Below are 18,965 nucleotides of genomic sequence, written 5' to 3' on the forward strand. Positions count from 1 at the left end.
TCTTGGGCCTAACGCAAGCATTTGATGAAGGTATCTACTTTCTACCCTGCGTGAGGTTGGTTTAGGGGGCCAATCTCTGGCTTTGATCTCATAAATTGAGCCACTCTCCAGTCTCCTCTCAGAATGACTGCTCTCCATTCTGTGATAATTAGGTGGCCTGGACTCATATAAAGGCCTCTTGCCTTTGAAATGCATTCTATCGGCTGCTGGTTCAACCATCAATGGCTGCTGCCTAACACCAGATGGATATGACCTTTTATTGAAAGCATTGGTTAGTTTAGGACGTCTCTGCACATCCTTGTAATATTGCTTCCCATCAATTAGAAGCCCTTTCAACCATTTGTAGCTCAGTCTGCACCTGGGACACATCCTTTGCATTACAGTTGCCTTTAAAGAATCGTCATCCAGTGCTTCTTCATCAAAGTCTTCCCTCTGGTGTGAGAAACCTTGTCTAATAGCTGGTAGATTTCCAGTGTCCTTCTTGATAGTTGTCTGGTTGGCAACATGCATCTGCACATTGACTTCTCCCAATTCTTTCAAGGACAAGCTTCGAAAGTCTGATATTATGACATTGGCTGCCACCTCTCCAATTTCTGGAAAAGGATTATTGTCGATCCCCATGGCCTTTTCTACTTTGGGTGGGAATTTCAAACTTCCTTTCCGAATTTGTTCTTGGATCCTGTCTCGAAAAACAATACAGTTCTTAGTCGAGTGAGACCAAGAGTTTTGCCACTTACAATATACTTTTCCTTTAAGTTCATCTGGAGATGGAATTTTAACTCCTTTTGGTAACTTAAGGAAGTTGGCCGCAAGCAAATGATCAAAAATGTCATCTGCCTTAGTTAAATAGAAAGAGTATTTCCTGTAAAGGTCTTTCTTTTTAAACTGCTGGTCAATTGTTGTATCCTTATGAATTAATGCTTCACAGATCACAGGTTCTTTCCCCACAATCTCTGCTGCATCAATCTCATAATTAGGATCTTTATAATATGTCTTGTACGATGCATTATTTCGATCTTGTTCCTCCTCTAGTAATGCTTCGTATCTAGACACCTTATAAGTAAGTTCCACTAAGTCTCTGAACTCAGTTGAGTCAAACTTCTTTCGAAGCCTAAACTCTAAACCATTTTGAGCCAATCTCACGAATTCTGGCTCTGGTATGATGACCCTACATTTGTTTCGAGCCCTTTTAAATCTGGCAATAAACTAGGTAGCTTTCTCATCAAGCCTTTGACTCAATCTTGCCAAGTCTGCCATGGAAACCTCTGGCTCCGATTGGAAGAATTGGGCATGAAATGCCTCTTCCATTTGTTGCCACGTCTGGATAGAGCCAGCTGTAAGGTTAATATACCATACAAATGCTCCCCCAGTCAAGGAATTTGGGAATAACCTTAACTTCATATAGTTATTATTAGTAAATTCACCGCATTGAGCAGCAAATCTAGCAATATGCTCCACTGTTGATTGGTTTCTATTCCCATAAAAAAGGATAAAATCTGGTATCCTGAAACCTCTTGGGTATTTATGTACCCTATCTACCCATTCTGAGTATGGTTTCCTGTATGCAGGAGTTTGGACCCCCCGAGCCATCGGTCCACACATCTCTCTAACAATGTCAACAATTTGGTCCCTAGGGACCATATTTTGTGCCTGCTGAACCATTATTGGAGGGACAAACACAAGATTTGCTGGACAACTTTGTGCCAGTGGTCATCTTGGTCCATAAGGTGGTATATTTGGGACTGGTTGTCCCTGTGGTACATGTTGCTGTTGGGGGTGTGGGTAACCCCTTTGAACCTGTCCTACGAATGGACCTGCAAAAGGTGCTGGAACAGGTATTATGTCCCTTCTATTTGTAGGAAAACCTTCCAACCCCCCGGGTATAAATTTGAATAAGGGATTAGGGAACCCCCTCGTGCCAGGTATGGTTTCAAACATGGGATTTGGAATCATTCTTATACCATTTTCTTGTACTGGGTCAGATCCACCAATTTGCATGGCTTCACTGTTAAGTACTGAGGCATTTTGACCTGCCATAGGCCTTGAAATAGGTTCGTACGAAGACTGAGGTGATGATCTTTCATAGTTCTGATTACTAGTTTGACCATTAGAATGTCCATTAACTTGCATAGGCTGTTTATCTCTAGCCAATCTTTATTAAGGGACAGTTAAAACTTCCTCCATGTGTCTTGCGTTTGTTGGTGGGTGGTTATTTATTCGATCCAAAAAGGGTGTTGCCCACCTTTCCATTGTGTTCATTAACTGTTGTCCCATGGCATCTACTAGGCCACCCCATGGATTTATTGACTGAGTAAATGGAACAGTGGATGGTCCAATTCCTTAGTCTCGTCCAATTTTATGAACATGTGGTACTTGTTCTGAAGTGCTGGTCTGTTCGACCACAGTTTCTGATAAAATGGGAGTTTCCACAGGATGTGTTACCACATTATCCTCTGGATTAGGTATCTCTACCTCTCCTTCCACGCCTTCTTCCAAGCGTTCAATTTCTTCTTGTCTCATACGTCTAGCCATTTCAATTGGTCTCACTAGGCGTGCCAAAAATATATGTTGCTTTTTTGGCTTTCGAAGGTTATTTTTGTAATTGGGAGCGTGCTAGCAAGGATTAATCAGTCCTTACAGAAAATTAATTGCCAACCAATTATCAGACGATTGTGTTTTAATTCTTTCAGCCTCAATGAAGAGGACTTTTATTGGTGGTTTGATTTAGGAGAATTAAACAAGATAACAATTAAATGAAGAACAATTTGAAGCATTTCATTAAAATGAAAAACTTACAATGAGCCAAACTCAGCCTCGTAGAGGTTTACAGCAACAATCTACTACTTGAAACTACTCTTATGAACGAAGTGCAGTGCAGGAATTTAAAGTACAGGAATGTAAAGAATAGGAAATGTAAGACTGGAAATATAAAACTGAAAAGAAAAATAAGCAGAATAAGACTGGTTTTTTGGATCTGAGTCTGGGGCTGTTTTTGTGGGCCTTCTCTGCTATTTATACTTCTCTAGGATGACCATCGAACTGCATTTCTAATCGTTGAACTGCTCCTCCATGATCGCTGATCATGTTGCCTTATAATTAGCTCCATTATGCTGTCACTTGCAGTTAGGCTTCCCTCTTAATTTTTGAATTTAAATGTGAGCAACCGTTGAAGTCACATCACCTTGCATCTCTTTGTTGATCCACTACTACTCAGATCTCGTAATAACCAATTCTAACTGCTACGTGTACGATCAGGATCGAAGACTTGAGTAGTCTTCCGGTATTACCCTTATTCCGTCACGCGTCGAATTGTAATTGGCTTATACAAAATATGTAGCCAACAGTTTCAGATTGCAATCATCACGCAGTCAATGGTTAGGGTTTCGATCGCAAAGCTAGAGTTTCGATCTCAGAGAGAGAGAGAGAGAGAGAGAAAAGAGATTTGGTTCGCCTCTCGTCGAAAATCGTAAAACTAGGGTTTCAATCGCGAAGAGAGAGAGAGAGAGAGAAGAGAGCACCGGTTCGCCTCTCGCCGAAAATCGCCTCTCTCTCTCTCTTTCAAAGAATGAACAGTGATGCTTGGTGGTTTATATAATGGCAATTTGGTAATACTTCAAATTAGTAAAGGGCATTTAAGTAATTTTGCCCCTCAATTTGTAGTTTCCCGCTTAAACTGAATGAGTCAAGCATCCTGGAGGCCACTCAGCCAAAAAGCACTTTTTTGGCTTAATTTAAGCTACAAAAAGCGATTTTAAGTTTTACCAAACACACCAAAACAACTTAAAATAATCTAAAAACTGAGTTAAGCAACTTTAAAGCTCTACCAAACGCCACCAATAACAAAAAATTCAAAATTGTTAATTAAAATATATTTTCAACATCATTAAAAATTCTTAATTGATTTAATAATTTATTAATAAAAAGAGTCATTTATAAAGCGATTAAAAATTTAAAGTAGTGAAATGTAATTTCGAAATCTACAAAGGATAATTCATATTTTCAACAAATTTCAGATATTATATTTGTAATTTACCCTTAATATATATATATATATATATATTTTTTTTTTTGGTACATAAAATGGATATATAGATAGGCTACTTCAACATATCCGCTAAAGAGTGTTGTCCCTTAGCATCTACAACATATCTGCAGGAAGTCCCACCACATCTACGTCGAGGCTGAAACTTAAGCCTCTACATGCTCCAGGTACCGCATCTACGTCGGGACCGAAGCTTAGGCCCTCATGTGCTTTAGGCGTTAAAGAGTATGTTTAACCTTTAATAGGGAGCTATGAAGACTCGAACCCAAACCTTAAGCGAGGCATTCAAAGGTTTTATCTACTGAACCAACTCCTATTGGTTAATAAATATATGATTGGTACTCTCTAACAAAGACGTTAATGCTTCGGTTCATGCAAAGTTAGCCAGCTTGATTGTGAATAAATAGGAAAATACTTTTCATACTGATTTTCTTTTTATTATAGAATTTACCATCAAAATAATCCGCTGGTGGTATTTTTATTTTATTTTTTTATGAAATTGTACCAAATTCATTATATAAAAAAAAAAAAAAAAAAGAGAGAGAAAAGAAGTGCCAATGACATTTGTGAAAGAAAATGATTTACAATCATAAATTTTGTACCAAAAAAATGAAAAAAAAATCATCCAGATTGATATGGCAATGGCGTTTGAAATTATGAATCAAAAAAGTAGATTTTTTATTTTGAATGAAATGATCATAAGAAGTCAGTTATTCTATATGAAAATTTTGTGCAAATATTTTATTTGTATATCATTATTAGAATATAAAAGACTTTAAAAATCTAATAATAATAATTTTTTCCTTCTCTAATTTAATAACAAGTGATTGTGACCAACTGTTATAAATATGCTAAATTTTGTAATATTTGATAAAACTTGAAGGGTCTGGCTTGTGTTATTGGGCCTGTGGGGCCCACCACGGGTCCCGTTTTGAAAATCTAAACCGTTTCAATGTATAGAACTCGTCGAATACTATATGCCTGTGAAAAATCACGTTGATTGGATATCGATAGTTATGTGATCAAATCAGTTTTGTATAAAAAAATGGATGGTGAATAAATTAACGGTTCATAAAAAACTGTTTTGATCACATAGCTATTGATATCCGATCAACGTGATTTTTCACAAATATATAGTACTCGACAAGTTCTACACATTAAACGGTTCAGATTTTCAAAACAAAACCGTGGTGGGCCTCCACGGGCCCAGCAGCACGGTCCAGTCCGATGATAGACTGGAGCAAAGCCAAGCCCAAACTTGAAAGAGGTGGCGGGTTTGAGTTTGAGTAATGATTTAAAACTTGTTCCCCATGAAAAGTTTACAAAAAATTCTTTTTATATATATTGGAAGTGTAAAAACACATTAATTAAATTGTGAGAGGTGATTTTAATATATATGCTTCTTGCTCAAAAAATAGGCAATGTTAAACCTGTATTTGGATAAAAAATTCAAAGAGAAATTTACGGAAAAAATAAATAAAAAATAAAATGAAGGAAAGATTGAAAGAGATATTTTTTTACTTTTTCCTTCGTTTTCTTTACAGTTCTCCCTCATACTTCAATTTTAGCATATATATATATATATATATATACTGCATGGTTCGAACTTAAGCCCATTAGTCTTATGCTCACACTTGTATACAGGGCATGTATGTTTGATGCAATTTTCTTAAAAGAATTGATAATCACAAATCAAAAATTGTGATTATCAAATTTTTAAATAATTACTATTTGAATAAATTACATTGACACCCCTTGAAATTTATATTTATTATAGTTCCCTCCCTCACCTTTTGAAAATTACATCCCCCTCCTGGGGTTTAAAGTTTCATTACAGATTGTCCCCTGAGGTTTAAAGTTTCATAACAGTTCTCCCACTCACCGTAATGATCATCATACATAAAATCAAATTAATAGGGGGGTCAGTGTAATTTTCCAAATGTGAGGAAAAAATTGTAAGAAATAAAAACCTCAAGGGGCGTCAGTGTAACTTACCCTTATTATTTTTACCTTATTTAAACTATTTTGACCTCATAGTATAAACAGTATCAATTAGTCTGATACAAATAAATTCATAAAATAAAATAAAAATTATAAATTGTATCAAAAATTTTATCAAACACAATAATAGTTAATAAATAAATAAATAATAATTACACTAATGCTTGGCGTGGACAACAAACAACCTACCAAGGTAGTTCACTAGCATTACATGGGGAACGATAATGGGACAGACATGAACTAGTAAAACGACTTACATATGGTATAATAATTTGAAAAAAGAGAAACATGAATTAGGTTCCCCTTTAAAAAAGGAAAAAAAAAAAAAAAAAAACAGAAGAAGAGAGTATGTGTGTGTGGCCAATTACTACCTTAATTTGATTATTATTATTGTTATTACCTAAGGACGTTTGGTTTTGCCTTGCTTAATTACCATGTATGTGTAATTTTCTATCTCATACATACTGAAAAATTATCAAATATAAATCCTAAATGTGGCCTCAAAAATCAAAGATAGTAGTGAATTAAACCTGAGACTTCTCACTTGATTATAAGCTAATTTATTTATTTATAAGAAAAATGTTTGGGAGCTCTGAATTGGGAGCACTAAAGGAGCTCTAGAGAGTGGGTATCACTGACTGATGTGATGTTTTGGTCTTAAGTTTTTTTTTTTTTCTTTTTTTTTTGAATTTTCACCTCATTAGTGGTCCATTAGTGCTCCCAAATTAGTGAGATGTATCATTGTTGTATTTATAATAGACTCACAAATAAGTTGATACTTAAAAAAGTTAGCCTTGTTTAGATGTGGGTTCACTTTTTAGTTTTTAGGCTTTTTGAGTATTTTAGTGAGGGACTAAAAAATCTCGTTTAGGATAGATTTTTTTACTTTTGTAAGAAAAAAATAAAATTATTATAATTTGAATGTAATATTTTATCTTATTAACTTTTTAATTTGTTTGACATATTTTTTTTTTTACTTTTCTAATGACTTTATTAAAGTGATTGGAATTGATTTTTTGACGAGAAATAAGTATGACAGCCTATGTGCTTTGCAAGTCATAAAAACTGATAAAAAAAAAAAGTAAAAAAGTAAATTTCTTATGTTGGGTAAGGGTATTTTAGTCATTTTAATTTAATTTGACACCATAAATAAATATTAAATCAAAAAGTCAAAAGCTAACTTTTTACCAACTTTCCAAATCATTTTAAAAAAAACTAAAAAACTTAATAAAATGTCAAAAATTAACTTTTTACCAACTTTCCAAATCACCCCAAACTACGTACATTTTAACAACCGAACTAGCTTTGGCCGACACCGCTTATGTCACGCCACTGCATAGACGCCTTGATTTTAAATAAACCGAACTAGTTTTGGTTTTAGTCTTTTGAATTTAATTTTTTTTAAATTGATTTTTTTTTCTTCATGTTTTTTAGTTTTAGTTAATATTTTTAAAATTTTAAGTAATTTTTTTATTTTTTTAGATATACCTTACTTATATGTATCTAAATAAGTAAAATATTTATAAAAAAATATTTTTAAAAAATTAATAAATACACAAAAATATGAAAAATATACTAAATTTTCATTTTTTTGTTGTATTTTTTGGTATTTAGTGTATTTTTTAAATATTTTTTCATAAATATTATACTTTTTAAGTATATTTATGTTAGGTGTATCTAAAAATTAATTAAAATATTAAAAAAATTCATTAAAAATATTAAAATACGAAAAATAAAAAAATAAAATTTTCTAAAAATTATTTTTTAAAAGCTGAAACCTGATTTAATATAACTCTATCTAAAATACACCCTGAGAATATTGGTAACTTCAGTGGTGACAACTTTTTTTTGGGTGAATATAAAATAAGTTTCATCATTACATTTACGTTACATGTTTTCTGAAAATTTTAATTATTAACGTTTATAAATTTTACCATTTATTTATAATTACTTTTTCAATGGTACATTGACGTGAAATTTCTTTTTTTTATTCTTTTAGTCAAAACGTAAAATTAAGACCAAAAAATAATTTTACAGCCTAACAAGTTATAAAGAGAATAGTTAAATTTTTTGCTTTAGAGCTTGAATTTTTTTTTTTTTGATTCAATGGTAAAGAGTGTTTGGACCAACTTACGTGTATCTTGATTAATCTTTTTTCCGATTTAGTCAAAGACAGGCCATCCACATTAGAATTAGAGAATTTAGAAAAAAATTTCTTTTTTGTGACATAGCCCCAAGACTAGAACTTGAATATGTTTGAACCTGGTCACTGGTAATTAATAGTATAGTTTTCTTCTTCTTTTATTCTAAAGAATTAATAATAAATGGTAATAATTATATTTGAAATCAAATTGGAGATAACTGTCATTAATGTATTGGTATAAAATATGAGAAAATAAAATTTTATTAAAGAAGGTATTAGTGAAACATTAAATAGAATCTAAAATTTCGCATCCATATTTAATTCAATATTCATATTTTCATTGGTAACCGCTAGTATTATTGTAATGATAAATATATAAACAAATTTGGCTAGCCAAAAAAGAATATAATATATAATTTTCATAAATACCAGTATCATCAACCAATGGCAACAGTCCACGTGTTTTATATATCTTTGCTTCCATGCAAGGCTTCTCCTAAAAATTGCCCAATGCCATAAAAACCATCCATCACCAAGAGAGAGAGAGAGAGAGAAACAGAGAGACAAGTTATAATTTTCCTTTGTGCCTATTCGCAGTTATCACTGCCACAATAGTCGTCACACAACCAATCTCTTCAGTTCAATATATGTATATCAATTCTGGAGTGAGGAGTGTAGGTCTATTTCAAGTACTCAAAAGCCAAAAGCCATTTCTAGAGAAAGACCACTCACGGTAGGGTTTTTGGGCACTCAGCTCTTGTTCTTGCTCATCAACTCTACGAATTCCATCACGGGTTCTACTCTTTTCGCTTGAAAAACCAATTGCACTCAATTTTCTAATCAGATTTTTAGCTTCTAAATCCTGGGTCTTCGTTGATTTGAAGATTCCCCTGTTTCATTACCATTCTTGCGCGATACAGAGAGATTCAGCATTTTCCCGAGAAAATTGAGGTTTTCTGATCTGGGTTTTCTTGTTCTTGGCTCATTGCTTTTGTTTCTTGATTCAATCTAATGGAGGAAGATCAAGAACACAGGTTTGTTTGCAAGATTTGTAGCAAGAGTTGCTTTAGTGGCAAGTCCTTGGGAGGTCACATGAGGGGTCACTTAGCCTCGATTTCAGCTAAAAAGCATGAAGATCATCAAAATGGTGAGAAGGTTTTAAGGGTTTCTGATTCAACCCAGAAGCTAGAAAAGCTCAAGAATGGCGATTTGGGTCTCGAAGGTGATTGTCATGGAAGCTATGGCCTGAGAGAGAACCCTAAGAAGACGTGGAGGGTTTCAAATCCGAAACAGAGTGTTGCAATGAAAGAGAAACTATGTAAAGAATGTGGGAAAGAGTTTCCCTCTTTGAGAGCTCTCTCTGGTCATATGAGATGTCATTCAATCAAAGACAAAGAACATATATGCAAACAATGTGGAAAAGGGTTTGATTCAATGAGAGCTCTGTTTGGTCATATGAGACATCACACCAAAAGATCTAGGCTCTCGAATGAATCTCCAAAAGAGAGCCAATCGGAGTACGAAACTGCATGTCCAATTCGGAGAAAGCGATCAAAGACAAGGTACAAGATTACTGGGAATTTTGCTTCATCTAATTTGAATTCATCTTCAAATGTTTCTGAGATTGATGAAGTAGAAGAGGCTGCTATGTGTTTGATAATGTTGTCTAGGGGGGTGATAAATTGGGTTGAGTTTAATTCAGTCTTGGAGTCTTCTGAAAACAATTCTGTGATTTTTGAAGCTAAATCAGTGCATCAAAGTGAAAAATTAGTATCTGATGTTGATGAGACTTGGAAGGTGAAGAAACTGGGTGTGAAATTCGATTCTTGTGTTTCGTATTCTGGGAATTCTGTGTTTGAAAAGAATGAATCTGAATTGGGTGATTTTGATTCTGGGTTTTTTAGCAAGAATAAAAAGAAGGCTGAATTTGAAGTTTCCATTGATGAGTTTCACGAGGGTGATAAATTCAAGAAGCCTGTAGTGGATGATGAATCTGAAATCAAGAATGGAAGTGAACCTACTGAAGTAGAATTGGAGAAGGGTTTGATGAGAGAAGTCGTATTGGATCAAGCTGACTCAGAAATTTTGAAGTCTAATTCAAGCAAGGAAGCTGGTTTTGATGTTCAAGAACCTGAATTGGGGGCCGGTTTTGAGGTTCAAGATCCTGAATTGGGGGAAAATTTGTGTGATGAAATAAACTTTGTTGCTTCTACTTCTGGGATTTTTGAGGATTTTCAGAAGAAACGCGAGTACACGTGCAAGACCTGCAACAAGATCTTCCACTCTTACCGAGCACTTGGAGGCCACCGAGCTAACCACAAAACTATCAGCAGTAGTGAAAATAGGACTGTTGAGGCGAACATTTCACCACTGACTAACACTGAAGCAAATTCCAAGCTTGATAAGCTTGAATGCAATGAGAATGCAGTTGAGCATGACATTGGTTTGGGAGCTATGACAAGTTACGAGTTAAAGAAGAGCAAAGACCACAAATGCCCGATTTGCTTCAAAGTTTTCCCATCAGGACAAGCCTTGGGAGGTCACAAAAGGGCTCACTACATTGGATTCTCAGAAAACAGAAACACAGAAAGTGTTTCAACAAAGCAGGAGGAGCTTCCTGATATTCATAATAGCATTTTCGATCTTAACGTCCCATTAAGTCTTGAAAGTGAAGTCAATGATGATGATGTTGTTGTTGGGTTCAAGCCATGGTTGGTTGGGAGTGATCACGAGCGCGAGCCGCTGCTGATCTCTAACTGAGCAGACTGATTCTCCTTCCATGGTTTCCATGAATTCAAGAGTGTAGAGACAACTAGGATGATAAAACCAAGTTTTAGGATCACCAACGTAGAGGTAAAATTTTCGTCTTGTTTTCCCTTCCATTTTCTTGGCTACTTTTGTTTCTGTTTGTTCTTGCAAAACAGGAGCTCATTGATGATCTTTCTTTGGAAATTCAAAATTGAAATTGAAATCTGTGTCCATGCTTTGTGTGCTTCTTTTATCCAGTTGTGTTACTAGATAAGCTTGGTTGGTTGTCATTGAATTTTGTTGACATTGGAGTTTTCTCAAATTTTCATTCCAAATATTGGAAGAAGATTAGAGCATGGTATTACTATGAAGGTCTTTTCAAGATTGAGAGGTAACAGTAATTTGATTGCGTAAAACTTAGATACTCAAAATCGTTGCCCACAATTTAAACTTACAATAAATGTGTCTAGATTTAAGTCTTGTATGATAGGGATCACACTCAAAATGAGGTGGGGTTTGGCGATTACTTTTTTAGTTGTTTTTTAGAATGTAAAAATCTTTGTGTTTCGTAATTACTACAAAAGTTACTCTTTTTTTTTTTTTTGACTGGAAAAGTTTGTCTTGTTAACCGAAAATAATGACTTTTTTTTTTTTTTTTTAATTTGCCAAAAAGCTATATATATATGTTTAACTAATACATGAATCAGGAACACGCATTAATTTTTGTAAATTAATTTTTGAACAATAATTGTGGATATCTAGCATTACTGAATTTGATTACTACCGTTTGGAAGATTAGTTGAGACTTGAGAGTGCTTTCGAGCAATGTTGGTGTCCCTCAAAAACAATACAAAAATGTGAAAAAGATGGGTAACTGAGAGCTGAAGGTGGTTGTTTAGTCACCCATTATATATAAACATCACAACCATCTCACTCTGGTGTCTATTCATTCCACTTTGTGCTTTAAAAAAAAATTCATCAATCTTTCTATGGTTTTTGACCTCTCTCTCTCTCTCTCTCTCTCTCATGCTAGCAACTACCTAGAGGGACCTGGCTACAGTGTTAGAATTATTTTTTTAGGCACTCCACCTTTACCCAAAAGGAAAAAGCATCTCCATGTTATAAACCACAATGAGTCCAAAGTATCCACCTAATAACTCGATAAGATTAACACAGAAAAGATTTATTCACAAACAACTCGAATTTAAAATTGATTTAGCATTATAAAATAGATCCAAGCTTGAACTCTAATTAGCTCAGCTTTGAGATCTCTTCCGCACGCATGCACGTACGAGTTTTTGATTCATGATTTAAAAAGTATTTTTTGTAGTACATGATTTTTTCTATGTAAACAGAGGCTCATTGTTGGGAGGTCTAGTTTTCTTGTACCCTTTGCCTTCAATCAAAAGAAAAGGCATACTTTAATTTACAGCGCTTGGAATGAAATAAAGTTATGTTTGGTTTAGCTTAGTTCAGCTAATCCAATGTTTGTTTGGTTTTAGCTTAATTTAGTACTCTATGTTTTTTTAGTATTGTTCCAACTAAACAATTTTGAAAATTTCTTGCAGCTCTACAGCATCCCCTAGAATAGAAAGTAATTTTTGAAAATAGTTCACCAATAAATTTTTTGTGTTTTAGTCAAACTTTTAGTCATCAGCTAAGCTATAATCTTTTTACATGTTTGGTAAGTTTTAATATCATATGCTATGTAGACTTTTGTACCATAAAATATTTTCTTTACTATTCAAAATTTGATAATGTTATATTTGAATCTTACATTCATCAAATAAAATAAATTTTTTATTGATATTTATTTTTATGAGAAATAAAATGGGAAATGAATTTTTTTTAACTATTATTTATTCATTTTTCTAACCCAACCAAAAAAAAAAAATTAATTAATTTTTTATTATAATTTTCCATTGATTTTATTTTTTTTCCACAAATCCAAAACCAAATACAGTACCAAAAGAAAAAAGAAATGTGCTCAACAAAAAAACCAAAAATATAATAATAATTTTCATTTCGTAAATTTGTATCAAAATAGTACAAAAAAATAAAAACACTAATTATCAAAAAATTAGAGGAGAACATGATCTTGCTAACAAGTGTCTTGGGCACAAGTAAAAAAAAATATATATATATATATATTATTTTCAAAACACTTTTTTATAAATTTCGTAAAAAATTTAAGCTTTTGCATCTTTCAAACAATTTTTCAATTTCATTTCCAATTCCAATTTTAACAATTAATTTTTATTATTAACCTTCAGCTTTATTTTTTTTTTAATTTTTTTTATACATCAAATAGGCTCCCATTCTCTCTCTCTATTTTTGAGGATTTAAATGAAAAATCTTTTGAAAAAATTATTAGGCACTCTCGGCACACCATATATCTATACTACTTTACCAATCATGATTCGTCATGTCTCCTCATTTTTCTCAATTACTTAACATAAAATTATAATTTTTATTTTTTTCATAAATTATAATATTATAAAATATCACGTAACTATTCTTTCCTGCACCCAATAATCACTTTTTTTTTTTTTTGTATTCATGTTTTTTGGGGATAAGTATTAAGAGTGGGCCCAAAAACTGAGAGGCATTTGGGCCTTGTTTTGGGCCATTTTTAAATGGACCACTGTGGCCTGGGCTTGCATTCATTGCACAAATCATTTCTGTTACAAAAGTGCAGAGAGAGAAACTCTCCAACTCTCTTTCCTCTCTGCTCTCTCCTCTTTTTCTCTCTCTAATCTAAAATCCTGAATGTACAATTTCAATGGACTACAACAACCAGTGGAGAGAAATGCAAACCTACCCACCACAAAACCCTAACTCACAACCCTTAGATCCTTACTCTCATCATCACCATCATCTCTACACCACCCAATTCTCCCAAAACCCTAACCCTAACCCTAACCACCCTATCACTCACCTCTCAACTGACCCTCTTCTTCAACCCCATGATCCCCATTACACCACTTCTTCAAGCTCCTTTCTACAGACCCATGTCGGTGGCTACGAAGCCTACCACCAGCCCAGTGTGGTTGCCTATGCTCAACCGACTCTCGATGCCGGCACGGTGGCCGTGAATTATTATCAAGACCCTAATGTCATCGCTGCTATTCAGAATTGGGCGTCTCTCTATGCTCCTGTAAGTGATTTTTTATTTTTATTTTTTATTTTTTTGCATTGTTGTTCTGATTTTGATTCGAAATAGTGTGGAGTGATTGATGATCAGAGTTATCTTTGTGTGTTCTTTGACTGAGTTGGGTTGAAATGGTCTGAAAATGTAGTTTCTTGAAAGTGCTTTGTTTGTTTTTTTGAGTGTTCTTGATTTTGATCCATGTTAGTGTGAAATGATTGATGATCAGAGTTATGTTTGTGTGTTCTTTGACTGAGTTGGTTAAAATGATTTGAAAATGTAGTTTCTTGATTATGAATCAAACAAGAATTTAACCATCAAGCAAAACTACCTGGTAAAGCCCACATCGCATGGTCAATGATTTGTACTGTTTATTTGTATATTTATATATATAATATAATATTAGTGGTGGGTGCAAAAACTATGCAAATGCAATTTTATATCTGAACTTTTTAGTGATTTGATAGATGAGGAAGATGGGTTGAATGAAAACGGTGAATGGTTTATGAGCAGTTAACACTACGGGTATTTTTAATATATGAAAAACACGTGACAAAGCTTCGAAGCTGTTCCGAGCTGTGTGTTTTATATAATATAACAAATAGAATAGGTATAAAAATGCAACATTTGTTCTTTCTAGACCTGCCATTTCTTGAAATCTCTCTTGCGAATCAAAATTGTGGTGTAACATGTATCCTCTCCTATTCCAGTACCGGTTCAAGTTAAATGTTAAAAGTTGTCTTTTAGTATTTGAAATAGATATGTGGAATGATTGATGATCAGAGTTTCGTTTATTTGTTCTAAATTTGCTGAATCAGGTAATTTGAAAGTAGTTTCTTAAAAATGAATCAAACAAGAATATTTAACCATTAAGTAAAACTACCTGGCAAAGTCCACATGGTCAATGATTAAAAATGAAATGGATTAACTACTGTAACTGGTTACTTATATATCAATATTTCATTTTGAGGCTCTAGAGATAAACCTTCTGCTGAACTGGCTGAAACTTGTCTCAGAATTGATTATTAAGTGCAAATGCATTGGAGAATCAGTGTAGTTTCTGATATGGTGAAGGTTGAACTTTTCAAGGGAGCCTCATATCGTGAAGGTTGATAGAATTGCTCTTTTAAGTTCAAAGATAAGATTACTATTGGGCTAGTATTATTAGGACTATTTGGAGACTTGTTGGCCTTTGATTTGCGTTAAATTACGTAGTAAAAATTTTAAAAGCCCTCTATACTTGTATTTGTTTGAGCTTTTTTTTGGGGGTATAATTATATCATAACCAATTGGCACCAACTGAATCCCCTCTTCTAAAGTAAAGCATCCTTTTGATGCTTCTAGTAGTTTCATAGTTTAGTATTTATCCTAGTTTTTTTTTTTTCTTTCCCCATTTTGATCTTGATGAATTAAGATGATGATCAGAATTCAGAACTCAAAGATCTACAAGGGCCATTGGGGTTTTGGTAGTCGTTTTTTCAATTTAATATGCTGTGTTACGACTTACATTTATTTACTGTCTACACATTTCATAGTGTTTGGATGGAGAGAAATGAAAGGAAAAGTTTTAATTCTTGTCCTTCTCCTTAGTTGGGAGTTTTGAATGAAAGGATAGCATGGTCCACGGAGGGTTAGGATATAACCTTCCAGAGTCCGGATCCATATTTCTCATTTAATTCATTACCTCGACCTCACCAATGTAATCAAAATGACAAATGAGGTGCCAGATCAGAGTTTGGCTTGCATATGTATCTCCCCTTTATATATCACGCAAAAGTTGTATGTGCTTTTGTTGTAGAGACCATACATCTAAAAACTATTCATTTAGCTTCGTAACAGAGCATTATGGATTGTTACATACACAGGGCTGTTATTTGTTTTGATCATACAAAATGTTGAAAGTCTTAATCGGGTTTGGAGCTGGCCAACACTTTTGTGTGGTGCTCGGCATTTGCTCCATGATAGGGTGGCTAGGTTAGGCTCTTTTACCCATTTAGTTTTTTTTTTTGGTTCTAAAATTAAATAATTAGACCATTATTCAAGTTATTTCTAAAACTAGGTTACAGTGTGACTGCTGCTCACGTTTCTTAAAGAGTGTGATTGCTAATTAAGTTTTTTACTCAACACAGAACTCTATATGATTATAAGGAAATAAATGGTAGAAAATGAAGTAAAAGAAGAGAAATAGAAAAGAAATTATTTTTTTCTCGCATGTATTTGTTCAGGATGAAAATTTGAAAGGAAAGATAGATAAATTTGGAATTTTACCCTGTTTGGGAATTGACTATTTTAATTGGCTTTTTGATTTTTTACGAAAAGACATGCAAAAAATAGAGAAAGTGATATGATAACTTATAGTGTTTTTTTGGCTACAAACCCTTGTTGCCAAACGAAGCCTAATCATAAGTACGAACTTTTATGAACAAATTTAACTTCCTTGTGTTTTTTGCAAGAAACTAAAAAGCTTAGTCACCATGCTAACACGTGTAAAGGAAAATCAATTTTCTTGTAACTTTCAACATTTTAATGCTTCTAACTTGAAAAAGTTTTATGTTTTCTCTTTCTTGCACTTTTTACCACTTTCATCCTAACTGAACTCAGCCCAAGTGTTTACATCCAAGTAAGGTTCTGAAAAGCTGTTACGGTCACCGTAACGGTGACGGTGGCGCGATTGCGGTTGCGGGGTGTAAAGGTCGTAGCGTAACGGTTGCAATAACCGAAACCGTGAATTTTTTTATTTTTCGCACAATTTGAAAAAAATTTATCGATACGCACATTTTTTTTCCATGATCATATTTATTGGGTTTTAAAATAAATATTTATCAATTTTTATAAATTTTTAAGTTTGATCCAATATATTTCATATTTTTAAGTCACTATAAACTGAGTTTTTTACATTCTATTTTACTAATTAATGACTTTATATTATACAAAAAATCAATTATTAATTATTATATATAAGATAAACAATGACAAAAGTAAGAGAATAAATAAAAGTTTAAATATATATATATATATATATATATTAATCAAGCCAAATAGATAATGACCGCACTTATTATTATTATTATTATTATTATTTTCAAACAATATATAGATAGACACACACAAACAAAATGGTTGAGTGATAGCAGCTGAATAGAAAAGCATAGGTCTTACAGCTTCAACAAATCAATAACATGTTTTTCATCTTCCCCCTTCTCTCTCTATCTCTCTTTCTCCATTTTCAACTTTTTTTTTTTGTGTTTTTTCGAAAAAAGCAATTCAGAACCGTTACGTAACGGTGCGTAACAGGCCGTTATGGCGGTTACGGCACCATTACAATCGCTATAGCAACCGCTACGGCTGATACATCTGTGAATCTCAATCACACTGCCAAATGGTCGTAACGGTTGCGGCCGCTTTTTAAAACCTTGCATCCAAGTAAAAAAGGTGAATAGCAATCATACTTTAACCTAGTTTGAAAAACAAATTAAATTTTGGTGTAGTTATTTCATTTATGAAAAAAACACACATAAGTAAGCTGCACCCTCTCATGGGGCACATAAATAGATGAGGGAAATTGGTTTTCCTTGCTCTATTAGTACACATCTTTGCATTGTTGTGCTTGTATCTCATTCAGAACCCATCTTCCATTTCCTTTGCAGGGTGTAACAATACCTCCAAATGGGATGGAACTGTTGGTGCCTGCACAGGTGAGCCCAACAACATGGACCAAGGCAAAAGTACGCCCACGTGGAAATAACACTTGGAAGAGAGACCCAAAGAAAACAAAGGTTGTACAATCTGCATGGTGTGAAGTATGTAAGGTCGAGTGTAACAGCCAGGATGTTCTCGAGCAGCATAAATTGGGCAAGAAACACATGAAAAACATGGAGAAACTGAAAGAGGCAACTGCACCGCCTCCTGTTGCTTCAGGAGTTTCGAATGATCCAGTGATTGGACCGCAAGAAAATCCTGATAAAGGGAAAGCTGCTAGTGTGCAAAAGACAAAAAACAAGGCGGCTGAACCAGTGGAGGATTTGGAGATGAAGAAGAGGAAGATTCTGGAAGGCGGTGCAGCAGCGGATGCTATGATGACGTGCACCGTTTGTAACGTGGTTTGTAATAGCGAAATTGTTTTCCAATCTCATGTTGCAGGAAGGAAACATGCTACCATGTTGAAGAAACATGCACGTGGCGGTGCGGGAGTGGTTACCGCCACTGCCGCCACCTAAAAATGTGATAAGTTTGGTAAATGAAATTTTAGTGTAAAATTCTGATTTTTCAGTATCTCTCATGTTTTATTTATATTTTTTTAATGTTTACAGATTCATTTGGATGGTGGCATCCTTAAGATAACAAATAAAAATGAAATCTATTGGAACCTTTAGACTTTATCAGGCCATTCTGTTGACATGATGAGCTTAGGCTAGTAGCACGTTAACGGTCAGTTTGGATAGAAAGAAATCATTTTTTTTTAGTCCTAATCACTTATTTAGATTATTAAAGAGGTAAAAAATTATATTGGTAATATAATCTTTAAGAAATTTTATTTTATATAGTCTATTCAAGCATGATTGAAAAAAAAATCATTTTTTTTCCTCTCCAACTTAATCATTTTTTACCCCCTCTCCAAAATATAGCATAAAAATATGAAATTAAGTTAATTTTGTCTTACAAACTATAAGTAGGATAGAAGTGACTAGGTGGTCAAGTCATGGAAACAATTCTTTCTTCCATAACTAGTAGAGCTTTTTTCAACCATTTCTGTCTTATAAAATATAAACAAAACTGAACTAAATACTCTTAACACAAACTCTCAAAATGAAATTTATAAATAGTCTCTATAAATTGCATGAAACATCTCGTAAGTGCTCACATGCAATTAAATTAAAGCCCCA

At 33.6% G+C, this 18,965-nt stretch overlaps 2 protein-coding genes across 2 annotated transcripts; both read left to right on the plus strand.

Annotated features, from left to right (window-relative positions):
* Positions 1-8,727: 8,727 nt before the first annotated feature.
* On the plus strand, positions 8,728-11,187 carry LOC114307535 (uncharacterized). Its single transcript, XM_028252930.2, has one exon. The coding sequence runs from the start codon at positions 9,198-9,200 to the stop codon at positions 10,944-10,946; it is 1,749 nt and encodes a 582-aa protein (XP_028108731.2). The 5' UTR covers positions 8,728-9,197; the 3' UTR covers positions 10,947-11,187.
* Positions 11,188-13,600: 2,413 nt separating this feature from the next.
* LOC145789893 (uncharacterized) lies at positions 13,601-18,354 on the plus strand. Its single transcript, XM_082867463.1, has 2 exons — positions 13,601-14,091; positions 17,730-18,354. Exons 1-2 carry the CDS (start codon positions 13,717-13,719, stop codon positions 18,297-18,299), a joined length of 945 nt encoding a protein of 314 aa, XP_082723589.1. The 5' UTR covers positions 13,601-13,716; the 3' UTR covers positions 18,300-18,354.
* The last annotated feature ends 611 nt before the right edge of the window (positions 18,355-18,965 follow it).

The sequence above is a fragment of the Camellia sinensis genome, chromosome 4 (genome assembly GCF_055761805.1).
Source record: "Camellia sinensis isolate YWXY chromosome 4, ASM5576180v1, whole genome shotgun sequence".
Lineage (NCBI taxonomy): Eukaryota > Viridiplantae > Streptophyta > Magnoliopsida > Ericales > Theaceae > Camellia > Camellia sinensis.

What these genes read in the sequence shown, in the direction of transcription:
- LOC114307535 (XM_028252930.2), top strand. Translation starts at nt 9,198, where the DNA reads ATGGAGGAAGATCAAGAACACAGGTTTGTTTGCAAGATTTGTAGCAAG.
- LOC145789893 (XM_082867463.1), top strand. Translation starts at nt 13,717, where the DNA reads ATGGACTACAACAACCAGTGGAGAGAAATGCAAACCTACCCACCACAA. An exon ending in GGGCGTCTCTCTATGCTCCT is followed by an intron (nt 14,092 to 17,729) that starts GTAAGTGATTTT and finishes TTTCCTTTGCAG; the next exon opens with GGTGTAACAATACCTCCAAA.